The 18,087-nt window shown below is 45.8% G+C and overlaps 1 protein-coding gene across 1 annotated transcript in view; it reads left to right on the top strand.

Moving 5' to 3' along the window:
• LCLAT1 (lysocardiolipin acyltransferase 1) overlaps positions 1-18,087 on the top strand; it is a 242,612-nt gene that overhangs the window by 136,270 nt on the left and 88,255 nt on the right. Inside the window, exon 6 of the mRNA XM_090047279.1 lies at positions 3,176-3,292. Within this exon, the coding sequence (XP_089903405.1) occupies positions 3,176-3,292 (117 nt within the window). The remainder of the gene's footprint in view (positions 1-3,175; positions 3,293-18,087) is intronic.

Raw genomic sequence — 18,087 nt, forward strand, 5'->3', positions numbered from 1 at the left:
AGCCATTTTTTTCCCAATCTAACCTCCCCAAATGTATGTACAGATAGGTACTTAGTAAACATAGCCCTACTTAGGTCAATCTAAGTGTAATGTGTACATGTACTTTGAGTTAGCCTAGAGTGGTGAGGGCCAACCATTTTGCCAGGCATACCACAAATTAATCTCAGTACTTCTTATGTGCCACTCTGATCTCTCTTTCCTGCCTGATGTGCTGCTCTTTCTGCTCCCTGCCCTATCTTCTCTGTTTTCTGTTTCCTGCCATGTCTAGTGCTGTGCTGCCCTCCCTGTTCTATGCCACGCACACAGGCTATCTATGCCACTTGTGGCACATGCACCACAGGTTGGCCATGAATATAGAATATAGGCCATCCAGGTAAATGAATGTGGCAGGACTCATCACTTCCTCTTCCTGCTTCCAGGTGCCTCTGGGATTTGTAGTTCACAGTTGTAGCCAGCAGTAAGTTTAGCAGGGCAGGGCAGCTCTGTACTTGGGGAAGGGGGACTTAACCCCCCTTCCTGGCCCCAGACCCTAGCCGAGCTTTGCCAGATGGGGTAGGGTTTCCTCTTCCCTTTCCCCTGCCTCACAACCCTTCTCTGCTGGACCAGACAGCACAGCCCAGACCAGGGCTGCAAAGCATGCTAGGATGCTGGGGGATTGTGATTTAACTTGAACCAGAAAGGGATCTGGGACAGAAGTTTCATAAACTGGTTTGACCCAAATCAGTTAAGTGTGATACCAGGTTTATCTTAAACCAGTTTCAGCCATTTTGAAACCAATTTATATGCACTGAACTTCTGTTCTGTTACTGGTTTAAACCAGTTTTTGATTACTTAAACAGGGTTATGTGTAACTTCTGTCCCTAGCTAATAAAAATATGTTCAGGTATGGTCTTCTCACCCTCTTACTAGCTTTTCCTTTTTCAGTCCTCAAAGCATCATGAATTCAAGTAACCAAATATCTCCTACAACCCTTTCCTCAGGCAGCATGTTCTATGTTTAATTGCAGCTGTCTTTTGTAAGCATTCTAGTGTACCAAACTAAGTTTCTAATCTTTTCTAGGCCAGGAAGGCTCTTGGGTACCCCTACATATCTGGTTAGAATCACTCCTTTCATTCAGTAAAATGGGAAGGGTACAATAGTTGTACCTCCTAGTACCCGTTTATTCCTGGCCCCCCTCCCCACTTCTCCTTTAGCTTGGAATCCAGCTTAAGAATCTATGGTGTAGATCTCTGTTTGTAGTTGTGTACAGACCAATTTTGACATTTTAAAAATAATTCTCTTAATGGATTGGGTAGTCAGTGTGAATGAGTGTCCTAAATGGAATATTAAATATTTTAATATCCATAAGAACACACACCCTCAATTTGGAAGCTTTTCTGTTTTTCTTAGAACTATAAAGTTTGTTTGAAGTGGTGTGGTTTGGTTCTGAAGTTTAGAAGAAAAATGTACATTTAATTTTTTTTCTGTTGGATCATTTACTCGTCTTCTGGAACTACTCCACAGTCTTAGTGGTTACTGTGCAGTAGTTATACTTTTATCCAAATTAGATGGTCAATAAGCTCTTTCTCTATTGTAAAAAAAAAAGTAAGGGTAATATGCATGAAAGACAGTCTTATTGTTACAACAAAAATTATTTGGCACATTGATTTTTAGGTAGCATACTTACTAACAAACATGCTATTCTTCATGTAAAGTATCCCATCTACCAATAAGGAAAGCTTGTGTTTTAGAATGTAGAGAAAGATATGTAACCTTACTTGCCCAATGTTGCATTAATCTTCTTTGCTGCTTCAGTGGCAAATGAATTAGGGTGACAAAGACCTTAACCCAGTTATAAGAAAAATGTAATAACTTGTGCTTGATTTATTTTGCTACCTTACCATGCAGCAACATGCCTTCCATGGGCAGCCTCATCCTCATTTTCTGCTAGATTTGATCGGTTCTAATAAGAGCTCTTCTGTGTACAGGTGTTAGATTCTGTATTGATGAGGCAAAGATCTTTTTCTGCAGCTTTTTTGCAGGAATGCTGACTTTGAAAAGTAATAATGCAACAACTATAAAGCATATAGTGATGTTTAATACATGGACTTGATTAAATTCGTTTTGCTTAGGTTGTCTCAGGAAGATCCTGTGTGCCCTTTAGGCGTACTACCCCGGAAGATGCGGTTGTAACAACATCCGGGGACACAAATGTAGTAGGCAAAGCCATTTGAGTGTATTAACTTCAATACTGATAGTTCAGAGAATTCTTCTATACCACCTGTAAAACAAATTGGTTTCTGCCCACTTGTCTCCAGAGGCTTTCTCTTCAGTGTGTGTGTGTTCGTGTCTCTTTTGCTGTTTGCTGAATTGGCTGTGTTGGTAATTAGTTCTTAAGACTTGTGCCATTTCCTTATCAGGGGACTCTTTCTGCCAGACCGTTGAAATACATACTTTACTACGTGTTCAGCCAAACTATTTTCAGATGGCTTGTGCATAGCTTACATACAGAGGCAAGCCCATCTTGCTGTAGAGAGCATTAGGCTGAAAAATTAATGAACATATATATATATACACAACTCAAATTTATGAATGAACAGATGAATAAATGAAACCTATCAAGTTCAAAGTGAATATATAAGATGACAAAAATATTGTTGTAGTATATTTGACTCATTGCTGCTTGTCTATATTTAAGAAACATTAAATTTTTCTCTTTGGATAGAGAGAAGGTACTTGTAACAATTTAACACAAGTTAACAGTTTTGACTAAGTTAATTGAATCCGTATCAAAAGTTAACATTATTATAAATTGTACCCTTTCAGTGGCAGTGTTTTTAATGCTAATAGAATTTATGTATTACAATGTCCGTTTTACTATAGTCTGTCTTAAAAGAGAGCTTTGAGTTTGCATTTGATCAATGCAAAGGACCTGTTAGTTATGTTTAAAGATAATTTCATACAGTAAGAGAATTAACAATTGTTTTAGCAACTTGTTTTTTCCCCTAACTTATAGTATTATGAGCCTAATTGAAAGCGCATTTAATTTTGCTTCCATCAGAAAACAACTGCTATTCATCTGTACATGTGCTGCTGCTGTTTTGCATGATTTTTCACCATAGTGAAGCTTTAAGCCTTCTTCCCTTCCTTCTCTGCAACTAATATTAATTATTTTAATGGTTTTTTTTATCTTTAGCCAATACCAAAGCCCGTAGTCATGAATTTGCTGAAAAGAATGGACTTCGAAAATATGAATATGTCTTGCATCCACGAACTACTGGGTTCACCTTTGTGGTTGAACGTCTACGGGAAGGTAATGTTTCTTTTGATATATTTTTGCTTTCATTTTCTGCTATTTGCAAATAACTAGTTTCTGGCAATCAAGGTAATTGATCTTCGGTAAACTAGCTACTCCAAAGCAGTTCTAGAATTGGCTTGTATGACATGACAGCCTTCTTGTTTTCAGCCATTCTTCTGATATGTGTAATAGGGTGAGCTTAGAGTTGGTCTGAGAATTCGCAAATATGTTCTGCAAGGCCAAAGCAAAATAAGGTTTGGATGGAATTGGAACATTCACAGTGAGGCAAGAAGCCACTCCCCAATCCAACTTGGTTTTTTTTTTTAATATTGTAGTTTTTTTAGTAAGCCTTTTCAGAAATAAAACTTTATAAATCTCTAAGAAAGAATAGTCATACTGTGCATTTGTTTTTGGCAACATTTATAGGCCACAATAAGAAATCAAGGATCCACTGAGCTAGACACTCCACAAACACATAAGTCCATTGCTTTTCCAAATACTTTACAGCAACCTACTGCTCTGAGTAACATTGTAAGCTGGGGGGGGGTGCAAAGTGGCCTAAGAACAAGAATTTCCACTTACTGTATCAGACCATAGGTCCATCTTACCCAGCATCCTATGTCACAGTAGCACAGTAGATGCTGAAAGGAAGAGTGAACTCAGTATGATCAGAGTTTTTTCCACTGTTCCTCTCTCACTTGCAGCTTTCAGCATTTAAGGTCTAGAAAGATCTGATTCAGAGGCTGTATCCTGACTCACAGCCCTTTTCTGCTCTAACCATTGTTAAAGATGATTTTTCTTTGATGGGCACCTTAAACATTACACACATCGTGCATGTGTTTTGTCTAACTTGCTGTAATATGCTCACTGTTTTACACAAACTCAAGTTGTATAAAACTTCACACTGTTAAATCCCTGAGCTGGATTTGTATTCCTGTTCTTGGATCAATTTTCAGGTAATATATTAATTTCAACTTGAAATCCAATCTTTTTTTTAAAAAAAGGTCACATGCTGTATTGGTCCCAAAGGACTCTTCCAAATATTTGTGGTTTTGCAGTCATTTTATGAATGTAAAAAAAAACAACAACAAAAAACCCACCTCTCTTTGCTTCTGATTGCTAGGAGAGACCCCCACACAAATTAGGAATAGCTTATTATAAAAGGCAAACTGAGTTTATGCAGTACAAAATGGGGCTAAACAAACTAAAAATCTGATTTTTCAGGAACAGTACTTCAAAACAAAACTTGTATCCAGAGTAAGCAAATTTTCATAGCGGAATTTTAGTGTCTGTTTAAGCTGGCTATTAACAAATTAAACTGGGGGTGAGGGAAGAGTGAGTATGCGCATTGGTAAGTCAGTAGTTATGCTAGTATTTTCCATGGAAAGATTTTACTTTCAGTTGTTTATAAGTTTGCCAAGCTTTAAATATTTGGGCTGAAATTTTCTGTGTGGGCAGACTTAATTTTATCGTTTCCCAGTTTTTGATCCTTTGATTTTTTGAAACATTTGTTCTCTTTTAAGATATATATTTGAATGCATTGTGTATGCTTTTTATATATTAAAAGTTTTGCTTAGTAGCTTTACAATGCACTTGTGTGATTTTGGAGTTCATTAATGATTTGGATGCTAGAATAGAGAGCTGCTTGAGCAAATTTGCAGATGATGTAAAACTGGCAAGCGTTGCAAACACAATGGAGGGCAGGAGTGCAGTTCAGAAGGATCTTAACAAATTGAAAAACTGGGAAGAAGTTAACAGTTCAATGCTGGCAAATGCAAGAAGTTACACCTTGAGAAGAAGAATAAAAAAACACAAAGACAACATGGCTGGCAGTGCTATGGAGAAGGATGTAGGAGTCTTGGTGGATCACAGACTCAGCATGAGTTTAAGCAGCTGCCACAAAATGCAATGCAGCTTTGAAGTGTAATAGGAGCATTAGGTACAAAACACAGGAGGTGGTAGTGCCTCTACTCAGCACTGGTTAGGCCTCATCTAGAGTATTGTGTGCAGTTTTGGGCTCCACATCTTACCAAGGATATAGTGAAATTAGAGAGGGTCCAGAAGCAGGTGACAAAAGATAAAGGTCTTTTAAAGGTAAGCCATACAAGGAGAGGTTGACTGAAATGGACATGTTCAGCTGCAGAAAACAGGATGTGGGCCAGTGGCTTGAAGTTGCAGCAAAGTAAGTTTAGGTTAGATATCAGGAAAAACTTCACTGTGAGAACAGCAAGGCAGTGGAACAGACTGCCTAGAGAAGTTATGGAATCTCCATTATTGGTGGTGTTCAAGAAGAGGTTGGACAAGCATTGGTCACGGCTAAGTCTAGGACAAGCTATGTCTGTACTCTGGGTAATTTCTCATGCTTCTGGCCTTTGCTTGTTGCCACCTGGGATTGGGAAGGTATTTTTTTTCCTCTTGCTGCATGTCAGGTGTGAGGTTTTTTTTGTTTTCTTCCTCAGAAGCTTTGGATGTTGGCTGCAGCCAAGCTGGGGATTTTGACTGGGGTGTGCAAGTGCTCCTTTTAGGATGAAAACCAGAAGTTCCTGGCTACAGGGTCTTGCCCCTGTGTTCAGGGCCAGACCAATGGCCACATTTGGGGTCAGGAAGGAATTTTTCTCGTGGTCAAAGTGATGTGAAGTGTCTGGGTTTTGGCCGCCTTCTATAATGTGGAGTCAGATCTCTCAAGTGTATTTTAACAATCTCCTGCAGCAGCAGGACATGGACTGCTGTTCCTCTGCTTTACCTGGGGCAGATTAGTAGGGCCCTACTGAATTCACCTCAGAAGTGGGCTGCATAGCAGCTCCTGTAATATTGCAGGTTCTCCTATGTGCCTCCCTCCTCCCATCATGGCACCATTTTTGCCTCCCAGCCAATCCGCAGCAAGCAAAAGGGCTGCCAAGCAGCAAATGGGCAGGGGGGCACAAGGTAATCTGCAAGATTAGAGGAGCTTCCTCACAGCCTACTTCCACCATGAATTTGGTAGGGCCCTTCAGTTTAGGTTGTGATAGGGTTGATTTGCACAGTTTTAGTAACAAGTTAGATAAGGATTTATATGGGGTGGTTTGAATAGGGATGATCCTGCCTTAGGCAACAAGTTGGACTAGATGACCTCCAGAGGTCCCTTCCAGCCCTGCTTTCCTGTGATTCTGAGTTTGTGTATGGAGTTCAGTTATAGTGCATCTCCATATTCAGGTTTTCACTCTCTTGTCATTAACACTATAGTATGTTTTTTCCAGTCAGTCTCATAATTTCTGACATGCTACATACTGTAGTTATAATAGTAATAAAAATCAAGAGCCCCAATATTAGGGTGCTAATCACTTCCTTCTGTTTCCAGATAATCATAATGGTATAGAAACAGATGTGAATCCATGTGACTGAAACTGAAGGAGGGTGGGGTGTCTTTTTTTTCCCTTCCATGCTGGGCTGGTGTTAACTGAAACTTGAATGTCGTATTTCTGTCTTTAAAAATATTTTTGTGCATGGGTGACAACCGTAATGCCCCACGGCTTTACTGTGAATAAATTTTGCCTCATGGCATATTTCCCTTCTTCAAGCTGAAATTTTCTTTTGGTCGAGGCCTAAGTACATTATTTTGCTCCAAAAATATGTCAGTGAAGAGAAGGGGAAATGTCATTAGATGTTGAATTGTTTTTTGACTTTGAAAAAATTAATTTGATTTGGCAAGATCCCTGATTAATATGCATTGCAAACTATAGTATGAAAGATTTACCTGCTATGTCAGGCATTGGCAGCATTTTTGGACAGAGTGCCAAAAACCCCTCACCCCTGACCCATACCTTGCCTTGGCATGCTAGGGGCAGATCACAGGGGAGCCACAAAAAGGGCCCAATCCTTACTGCTGGTGGTGGCTGTATGTGTGCCTCTGGGTGGGTGGCAGGGGAGGGGCTGCGGTTGCACTGCCCTAGCCCCTTCCCCATTGTTCACCCCAAGGTCTGTGTGCAGTTGCCACCAGCATGGAGCTAGTGCCAGAGCTCTAGTGCCCTGTGCAGCTGTTTGCAGCCTGCCTGCCACCTGCTACAGCTGCTCAGACCCCAAGCCATAGCTTTGACCATCCTCTGCTTGCCATTGCTCTGCTTGGCAGTCATACTGCTGCCTCTTTCTGGGAGTGCAGGGTGCTGCAGGTCAGGAGTGAGGGACACCAGCTGGGCTGGGGGTGTAGGGTGTTGCGGGTCAGGAGTGAGGTGCACTGGCAGGGTTTGGCAGGGAGGAGGCAGGAAGAGCAGGGGGCTGCAGGTCAGGAGTGAGGGGGCACCAGCTGGGCTGGGGGGCGGCAGATTAGCTAGGAATGAGGAGCACTGGTGGGGCAGGGGGCTTCAGGTTCAGAGTGAGGGGCATAGGCAGGGCTGGGGGGACGGGGTGCCGCCTGTGTCAACCACCAGCTCCCCACTTGCTCATGACACAACCCCCAGGCCACTGCAGGGAGAGCAGAGTCTCACATTCTTGGAGTGGCTTGGGTCCTGCAATGCACCCAGCTCTGTGTTGTAATGGTCACATATAACAGTGTATGGTGAAGGCCGTGAAAACTTGTATGTGGCTGTTGCACCCAGCCCTGGGGTATATCTCAGCCCTCCCCGTACACTGTTATATGGAGCTGTTACACCCCAGAGCTGGGTACATCTCTGCTCTCCCCATGCACTGTTAGTTGTGGCTGTTACACCCCAGAGCTTGGGCCACCCTGGCAGGAGTGGGGTGTGAGGGGCACCAGCAGTGGCTTGGCTGTAAAGCATGATCATGTTTTCTGTGTGATTGTTGTATATTGTGCCTCCTGTAGGACTGGCAAGGAACATTTCCCATCCCCCCTTAGACTATTACCTTAAGATTCCTCAACAGAGCCTATTAAACCAGTTGAATGACTCTGGCCAAATCCTGGAGTGCTGACCCTATTTACATTTTCACTGACATCTGCCACCCTTTTAGCTTCTTTCATTTCCTGGGATCTCAAAACATCAAAGACTTCCTATGCCTGAAGAAGGGTGACTGAGCCCGAAAGCTTGCCTAGAAGTTTTTTCTAACTACTCAGCTGATCTAATAAAAGCTATCACATCTACTCAAGAACCTTGCCTGTCTATGTCCTTACACCAACACAGCAACAACCAAAAACCCAGACCCTCTTTGAGTTGCTTTGTCTGCATTAACAGTGCTCCAGTGAACTTCCTTTTTTGCTGGGACCCTTAGGCCCTGGATGAGAGTACCGGCAGGGCTAGCGGGTAGAGTCTGTGGGTTGGGAGTGAAGGGCAGTGGTAGCGCTGCGGAGGCAGGGGCTGTGGGTTGGAAGTGAGAGGCACCTCAAAGCATGAGAAATCAGTGACCACACACTTCTTGATTGAGCAATTTTATTTTATTTTTTATATTTTCATACAGAGCCAGACATGGTTTCATCATGTTATGCTGCAGAGTCCAGGGACCCCAGGTCTGCTTTTTCAGGGGAGACTTTAAATCTGACAGTGCATTGTCTTATCAGCATTTCACAGTAACCCTATTTGCATATCCGTTCTGGTTCCCCTTCAGCTCAGCTTACAGCTCTCATCAGTCTGTGCCTTGAGGCAGACCTCCGAACCTGGCTTTTCAGGAGTTTGAACAGACACCCACCCAGTTCAGTAAACCATTATAGTTTCCTACAGATGTAACTGTTCTAGGGCCAGCAATATTATTGTTTTCTTGTCACTTGCCCCATTAGCAATAGAGGAAGCCATGCCCTAGCAAGCAGTTCACAGAGACCAATCCCCATTCTTGCATTTCTTTTGGGCTGGAATTAGAGGTGGAAATCTTTCTTGGGCCACCCCATGCCATGCCTCTGTGGTTTTTCTGGTTTTCCTGGACCTGAGCTGTTTCTTGGGCTGGGATTACAGCTGGAAATTCTCCCTGGTCCAACCCTTATAGTTAAGGATGTCCAAGAGAGTCCCTCAGTGTGGCATGGCATGGGGTAGCCCTGCTCTGGAGTGTAACAGCGCCATATAACTGTATGGGGAGAGCTGAGATGCACCCCAGAGCTGGGTGCAACAGCCACATATAACAGTTTAGCACAGCCCACACCATACACTGCCAGTGCCCTTCACTCCTGATCCGTAGCCCCCTACCTTCCTGGGAGTGTCATACAGTGGGTCCCAGAGGCCTCAAAGCCGCAAGCTGCAGGGAGCAGCTTGGGTTCTTTCCAACCCCCCTCTCAGTGTGCAGACAGCACATGGAGGATCCTGGAGGCATTAGAGCCTGGAGCTGCAACCAGCGGTCAAGGCATTAATAGCTCAGTTGTACAGCTTTTTGCCTGCCAGGTGAGAGACCTGGGTTCAGTTCTTGGCACCAGATGGTTGAGTTGCTTGCAAAAGGGAATCCCCACTGGGCAGTAGGTTCCCCTCACCTCTTTTACCCTGCCCAACTGAGGTGTGTATGCCTCAAACTTTGTGGGATCTGCTCCTCATATTTTGGGAAACCCTGCATCTTATATTTTGTGAACCCTGCACCTCAAGTCTGTTGTTGATTTGTCTTTCTTATATGTGTATGTTCACCCTTTGACTCCCCTCTGCTTCCCTGGTTCCCCTGCCCCCCATGGGTGCCCAGACAGGGGGTACCATTATCTCCCAGGGTCCCATTTCCCCCCCCCAAATACATGTTATATTCCACCCTGTTCTTTTCCTATTAAACCTGTATATGGTTATGTTCCAATTGGTCTCAGCTCTATAGGGGATAGGAGGAGAGCTCCCCCATAAGTGGGTACCCCTCCCATAGCACACTAACACCTGCTAAATCCCTTCAATTGGAGAGGGGGTACCTCATCTGAGTAGCACTCAGATTACTTTACCACCCGGGTTACCCCTACCCTCCCAGCCCTGCTGGTCACCCTCACTCCTGACCTGCCCCCTCCAGCCATGCCAAACCAAAAACCTGGTCCAACAAAAAGTCTTTTTAATTAGCCTGAGTCTTGAACTGCCTGACCCATAACAATTTGCTCTTTGCCATGAAGTACATGTGAACACAGGGAACAATTTTTTCTGGAATCCAAAAAAGTTGTATTTTTTATTAATCTGAACCTTGAACTTAATCACCAGTAAAGATTTGCAAGATTAGCCCCTGGAATCTTGGTGAAGTATTACAATATAGAGATTCAATGGATTTCCATGGATTACCAAGTGAACCCAAGCGGCACCTGGTGGTGTAATAGTTGCAAAGCAGGGAAAATCACATTTTCAGGCATAAGTCAGATCCATGTGGAAAATATTAAATGATAAAAAAAAACCCATCATGGAAGAAATTCAGGAGGTAAAAGTAAAACATGTTGGAGATGTTTTAAATTATCACAATAAAAAAAAATTTAAACAATAAAATCAACTGATAATGTGGATACAGATGCTATTTAGCTAGCTTAATTGTGATTTTTGTCATGGGGACACAGGAAAAGTGTAATGTCATAACAGGAGAGGTGTAATGTGGACAAGCGCCCATGGAGCCCAGGATGCTTGCAGCCTCTCAGCTGGGAGGAGAGTGCTTCATGTGATGCTGCCTGGCCCTAGAGCAGGGTCGATGCCAGGGAGAGGCTCTGTTCCATACAGGGGGAAGCTCGTCTCCCTCCTTGTTCTCCCCCCTCAGAGGGGCAATGGGAGCGCAGGCTCAGGTGGGCAGGGTGTGAGGGAGGGTGGGGGGTGTGGGGACCCACACACTTTTACCCCTCATGGCGTGCAGCCCCTGCTGCCTGGTAGCAGCAGCAGACAGGAACATCAGGGTGCTCATACCCAGTGCAGCGTGGCTCCAGCCAGCATCGCAAGGAGGGGGGAGCAGAGCTTGCCTTGTCCTGGAGGCTCTGCTCCTTGGGCCTGTAGCTTCAGCCCTGGCAGTGGGGGAAGCTCCACACTGAAGCCTGCTGTCTTCCTCACTCCTGGCTGCACAGTTCCTATACTCTGCCGGGAGTGGAGGGAGCCCTGCCCCTGCTTCTCCATGCAGTCCAGCACAGGACTTCCCTGCTGTGAGTGCAGAGCTCCAGGTGTGCAGAGCAGAGCCCAGGGGATAGAAGAGTCCGGGCAGGCTGCACTCCTCGATCCTAGTGAAGTGCTGGCTGCCTTTATCCTTGGGGCTCCACACTGTGCGCCTGCAGCTCCACACTTGCAGAAAAGCCCTAGGCTGGACTGTGCAGGGAAGCAGGGCCGGGACTCCCGGCAGATTGTGGGGACCTGTGCAGCAGGCAGTGGGGAAGACAGTAGGCTCCAGTGTGGGGCTTCCCCCACTGCCAGGGCTGGAGCTACGGGCCTGGGGAGCAGAGCCTCGGGGATAAGGTAAGCTCCGATCCCTCCTCTGTACAGCTGGCTAGAGCCATGCCTGTGTCAGGCATGAGATCCTTGACATCCCCGCCTGCTGCTGCTGCCAGGCAGCATGGGCTGCATGCCGTGCGGGGTTCCCTACACACACACCCCCTCACACCACACATCCCCACACCCTGCCTAGCTGAGCTCCACACTCCTGCTGCCCCTCTGGCGGGAGGAGAAGGAGGGGGAAGAGTTCCCTTCAGCACAGAACAGAGCCTCCTCTTGCCCCCGACCCTGTCCTGGGCCGGGCAGCATTGCATGAAGCCCCCTCTGGGGCAGTGGGAGGGAAGAGTTCCCCTCTGGGCCTCGCAGCTATGTTTTGTTTTCGGATTTGGCTGTTTTGCAGGATAGTGATTTTTTCCGAATTGCTATTCAGTTTCAATTCGGTCAAATCTGTTTTGGAGTTTCGACACTGTTTCGGTGATTTGACCATAGGCTGTAGTGGAGAATCACTAAAATGCCTATAACTTTGTCATTTCTTGCCTAAAGAGTTCCCCTCTGGGGCTGGGCAGCCCTGAGTGCCGGGATTGCTCCTGGCTACCAAGGAGCTGCTGGGCCATGCCCCCCCCCACCTCAGTTCAGCTTCCCTGTGGAAGGGAGGGCTGCTGTAGTGCCCCCAGGCTTCTGGCTTGTGCCACTGTAGGCATGTGCCGAACATCTATTTACTTCCAAACCAGTTCACTCTCTGCAGGTCAGTCTAACCTGCAAAGATTAAATCAGTTCAGACTCAGATTTTTTTTAATGTCTGTCCCTAGCCATGTAGTCACTAGGGCTATGCAAAATTTTGCCAAGTGTTTTGTTTCAAAGCAGTTCCAATGTGTTTTGAGCTTGAAACAGTGAAATCAAAATGAACAAAAAGTTTCAAAACAGCTTCAAAACAAAATGAGGGCACTCAAAACATTTCAAAACTTTCGAAACATTTTGAGTTTTGAAGCAGCCCAGTGGCAGGAGGTAGGGGAGAGCCAGGGCTGCGCTCCAAGCAGCTCCACAGAGCTCAGCCCAGTGGTTAGAGGCAGAGCGCAGCCCTGGCTCTCCCCTGCCTCCCGCTGCCAGGCTGGATGACAGGAGGCTGCCACTGCTGTCTGGGGCTAGCAGCAGCATCAGTCTTCCCCAGCGCTGGGCGTGGGCTGCTCCCAGCACCGGTCCCAGGCCACAGTAGCAGCCTCCTGTCATCCAATGCACCCCCGGGGGCCCACACCCCCGGGAGGAGTCCAGCACAGCCCTGCAGCCCTCCCGGGGGTACCAGCCCTCAGGTCTACGTGCCAGATGACAAAAGGCTCCCGCTGCCGGCAAATGACATGAGTTTTGCTTTTTGAAGTTTGAGATGCAGATTCTAAGAAACATCTGCATCTGTCTCCTTGAAGCTTGACATGGTTCACGTCCTCAGAAGGGGGCTACCATCCCTGCAATTTTCATCCAAATCAGGCAAGAAATGACAAAGTTTTAAGCATTTTCATGATTCCTCATTATAACCTATGGATGAAACATCGAAACAATTTCAACGAAACGAAACGGGACAGTGCTTTGAAATGAGACTAAATGAAACACTGCCCCTTCAAAACGGTAAAATAGATGTCAAATAAAACAATGGTGTTTCGCACAGCCCAAGTAGTCACCCCTTTCCTCCCCCCCCCGCCGCAGGAAACTGCTGGAATTGTGCTTTCTGACTCATTCTCCAATTATAGGAACTAATGAAATCCCGCATAACCTTTCCTAATGCTCTTCCAAAAATAGGCTGGTGAGTGGTGAGAGGGATTGTCTTGACTGTACAGCTTTCCCTCTGCTTCTGAATGTCACTTCTGGTTGCATATCACAACTCTTTTCTAGTTAAAGGCAGTGACCTTGAGCTCACCCTCAGATCTATGCATCTATACACCCTGAAGAATGCAGCTAATTATCTTGTTCCGTTATCCTCTGATGCCAAGAGGAAGAAAACATCTTGTCATCCCAGTTGTAACAAGTTGCGTTACTATGTTTTTTTCAAGCCATGTTAATCCTTTTCATGTAAATGTAAGTACTTCCTAAATACATCTGATGCACATTAATTGTATAATTAGTGATATAATCCAGTTAAGTGGTGACTACAACTACTGCTATTTTTGAAGCAGGAGGAAGGCTTACATTTTATTCTGTATTCCATTTCTTGAAGAAGTATGCTTAATTTTTTTAGCAGTAGTGTTAAGAAGAATTATGTGATACAGCTTCAGTTACTATTTATTTTTCTCTGGAAGCTGAGAGAAAATACAACTGTGAATCTAGCATACTGATAGAACTGAAGGAAGTGCTGAGAATATATGGTCCAATCCACTAAGTTTTCAAATGCTTGAGTTTTATACTAAATAGTGATTCTTTCACATGATGGTGTGGTGATGGGGAATGAATGAGGTGCAAGCAGAAGATTACGTAGTTGGAAAAAAGAAGAACATATTAAGTATAATTAGAATGTATGTTCTTTACATAGTTTCATAGTTTCTAGGGTCGGAAGGGACCTGAGCAGATCATCTAGTCCGACCCCCTGCCATGGCAGGAAAGAATACTGGGGTCAAATGACCCCAGCAAGATGTTCATCTAACCTCCTCTTAAACACCCCCAGGGTAGGAGCCTGCACCACTTCTCTTGGAAGTTGGTTCCAGACCCTAGCCGCCCTGACCCTGAAGTAGCGCCTCCTGATATCTAACCTAAACCTACTCTCTGCCAGCTTGTGACCGTTATTTCTGGTTACTCCTGGTGGTGCTCAGGGGAACAGTGACTCCCCCAATGCTTGCTGATCCCCCCTGACTAGTTTATAACAGGCCACAAGATCCCCCCTCAGCCTTCTCTTTTGGAGGCTGAACAGGTTCAGGTCCCGTAGCCTCTCCTCATAGGGCCTGCCCTGCTGTCCCCTAATCATATGAGTGGCCCTCCTCTGGACCCTCTCCATGCTGTCCACATCCCTCTTGAAGTGTGGCGCCCAGAACTGGACGCAGTACTCCAGCTGCGGCCTGACCAGTGCCGCATAGAGGAGGAGGATCACCTCCTTGGACCTACTCGAGATGCATCTGTGGATGCGTGACAAGGTACGGTTGGCCTTCCTGACTGCCTCCCCACACTGCCGGCCCATGTTCATCTTGGAGTCAATAATGACTCCAAGTCATTTTTCACCTCCGTGCTGACAAGAGGGGAGTTCCCCAACCGGTAGGTATGGTACTGGTTGTTCCTCCCGAGGTGCATCACCTTGCACTTGTCTGTGTTGAAACCCATCCTATTCTCGTCCGCCCACCCTTGTAACCTGTCTAGGTCTGATTGTAGCCTGTTGCATCCTTCCAGTGTGCCCACGTCCCCCCACATCTTAGTGTCATCAGCAAATTAGAACAGGGTGCTTTTTACCCCCTCGTCCAAATCACTGATGAAGATAACATCAGTGATTTATTATACCCAAAGTGATCACATCCTTCAAATAAAGAGAAACCCTGATAATAATAACTACATTCTTAGTTGTGACAGGCTCAGCAATAGCTAATGTAGGTTTGTCATAGCCTACGCAAATCGTTGCTGATGAATGACATTCAAAATACCATTAACTGTTCTTCCCAACATGTTTACAGATTGCTTTTTTGAGATGCTGAGCAATCTAGCCCCCATCTAGCAGAGCACTTAAGCATGTGAGTAGTCCTATTAACTATCTGCATGTGAAATATTAAACACAGGCTTCTGCATTTTGCTCAGTTGGGGCTAAAATGTGTCCATCCGACTGAAAATCAACCACTTGTTGGGCAGAGAAACCACTGAAATGCTGAAATTCATTCAATATACTGTGGCTTCTGTTGAGGTTTTTTGTTTCTAAGTCTCTTTGTTCAGTAAAATGGACAAGAAGAATTTCTCTTACTGTTATGGAATTTTGTACATGGAGTGATTAATTGCGGCTTTTAACAGATTTTGTTTTGTTATGCTGTTTTTCATTGCAAGTAGCTCAGTCCTGTCAAAGGATCCTTAGATACTTTTAAGGTGGCCTTTATTGTGGATTCAATATGAGGTTAAAAACGTTACGTTGAAATAGTAAAATTCCCTAAATGACACTTGGGTTACCAGAATGGCAGCTTTTCGCTCTTGTTTTATTGAGCACTGTTTACCCTTTTGCAATTCACTTAGCTTTCATAGTTAAATAATCAGGTTTACTTCAACTTTAGGGTCTTACACAGACAAAATGTTGCAGTACCTGGATTATTTAAAGTCAGATAAAATTGCTTTTCCTGGGATATTTTAATAAATAAATATATTATTTTAATATATTTTTAAAAACTTTTATCAAAGCAAACATTGGGCCTTTTTGAAATACATGACAGGCAAAACAGTGAAATAGGAATCACAGAAGTGGTCAGCATTGGTCTAAATCTGCTCCAGTTGAAAATGATGAGAGCCTTTTGTTGATTCAGTGGGAGAAGAATTAAGCCTTTGTTTTTTGAAAATCCTTCTCCAGAACACATTTGGAAATGTCTGAACAAGAGAGAATATGCTATGGAGTCAAGACTATAACTAACTCTTAACTTGACTTTCTTAGCCCCATTTTGGGTCCCTTTTTAAATTCATCTTGAAGTCTTGATGATCTGTCTGGAGAATTTTCTAGTAAAATTGTAGTCATGGTGTTTTAGTTGTCTGATCCTGGGAATCTGTGAGCAGCAAGATTGGTGAGGCAGCTTATTTCATATGTCCACCACCAACCTAAAGAACTGCTTTTATCCAATAAGAGTACTCTGCCAAAGACGTAGACTACATCTTTTGAATGAGCCACCCAAAGACATCATACAAACCTATTTCAGTGAAAAGAAAAGAAAACACAAAACAAAACAAAAACATTGAATGCACACCCCTGGTTGAGATACTGTCCCACATGGAAACACACATGCCTTTTAAACAGCTCATTAAACAATTAAATCTATACTTGAAAAAGATCACACTGTCACAGGGCGGGGACCCAGGAGCGGCCGTGATCTCCCCTGGTACCCCTACTATGTCAAGTTGCCGGTCTAGCACCCTCTTTCTCGCCCGTCACGATATTGCTGTTTCTCTAAGATTAATGGGAGGCTGCCTTACTTGGCCCCTTGGACCCGGTGCTCTTACTCTACCGGTCTCAGCTCTGTGCCCGATGAATTTGATGCCCTAACCCTATGGGCGTCGCGTGCCTCCTACCTCCCCTGTAGCATGCCCCAAGCCTCACAGTTCTTCTGGACGTTGTCTTGCCTATATACTTTTCCTAGAGATCCTGCCAAAGACCTCCACCCTAATGTCCACTTTCACTGGGCTCAATCCGTTCACTCTCTATACGTGCCCTCTCCTGGGGCTTCTCTCTGGAACTCCCCTCGGTAGCTTGCCCTCACCGGGCTCTTACCCACACATACACCTTCACCAGGCTTGCCTCTGGGACTTCCCTATGTACCTCGCCCTCTCCAGGCTCTTACCCGTGCGTCTGCCCTCACCGGGCTCTTACCCGCACGCTTGCCTGTACTCAGGCTTCTCAGTGGCTTTGCACCCCCCCGGGGCTTTTCCCTTACAGGCTGTGCCCCACTGGGGCCTGTCTCCCGTCACCCATACTTGGGTCTTGTCTCTCCGCATTCCCCGCGGCCTCGTATACTCACGCCCTCTCTGGGGCCTATGCTTGCGCCTCTTGCGCTCGCCCACACTGGGGCCTCTGTCTTGCGCTTCCCGCGCTTCTATTACCCCCACTGGGGTTTCGTCGCCCGCACTTCCCGCGGTTGGAGCTCAGGTGGCGTGTAGCTGTGCCTGGCCCCCTTGACCCTCCTCACGGATCCTATGCCCTGCTCGGGCTTCTCCAGTTATTGCCCCCACAGGGCTGGGGTCGACACACCCCCAAACGCAGCGCCACCCCGGCGCCACACTGCCGTGCCTTCCCTCTGGCACCCAGATACTATGCCCTCTCAGGGTTTCTCTCAACTGGGGCTCAGGCGGCCTAAGCCTTACCTGGCCCCACACCCTTCTCCGGGTCTTGCCCAGCTGGGCCCTCTCCAATACTGCCCCACTGGGGCCGGGGTTAGGACACCCCGAAACACTGCACCCTCTGTGGTGCTGGGAACACCCCACGTTACTGGGGAGCCCCTAATGAGGCCTCCATCATCCCCTTATAGCCTCACCTGGTCCTCCGGTGTTACACAAACATCACAACAACAAACATAAAGCCCTGAGCCCACCGACTGTAACACAAAATCAGCCTACCGGCTATAACATTCCACGCCACCCTGGCTCTCCATGAAGCCTCTGTGATAGAGGCCTCTCCATCCCATCAACACGCGGATGCTCAAGCGCTCAGGCAGCTCTGCCTTGCTCTGCTCGGCAGCAGACCTTCTACTTCTCAGCCTGTCAGAGGGGAACTGACTCCGGCCTTGGCCTGGCTGTTTATAAAGGCCAGGTCCTGCCCCCTTTTGCTCAGCTGACCCACTCAGTTGCCTCGGCAACCCCCGGCTGTGTTGCCCTGCTGACTGACAGCTAAGTCTGCACTCTCTG

Source organism: Crocodylus siamensis, chromosome 1 (genome assembly GCF_052110815.1).
Source record: "Crocodylus siamensis isolate JL-2025a chromosome 1, ASM5211081v1, whole genome shotgun sequence".
NCBI classification, from domain to species: Eukaryota; Metazoa; Chordata; order Crocodylia; family Crocodylidae; genus Crocodylus; species Crocodylus siamensis.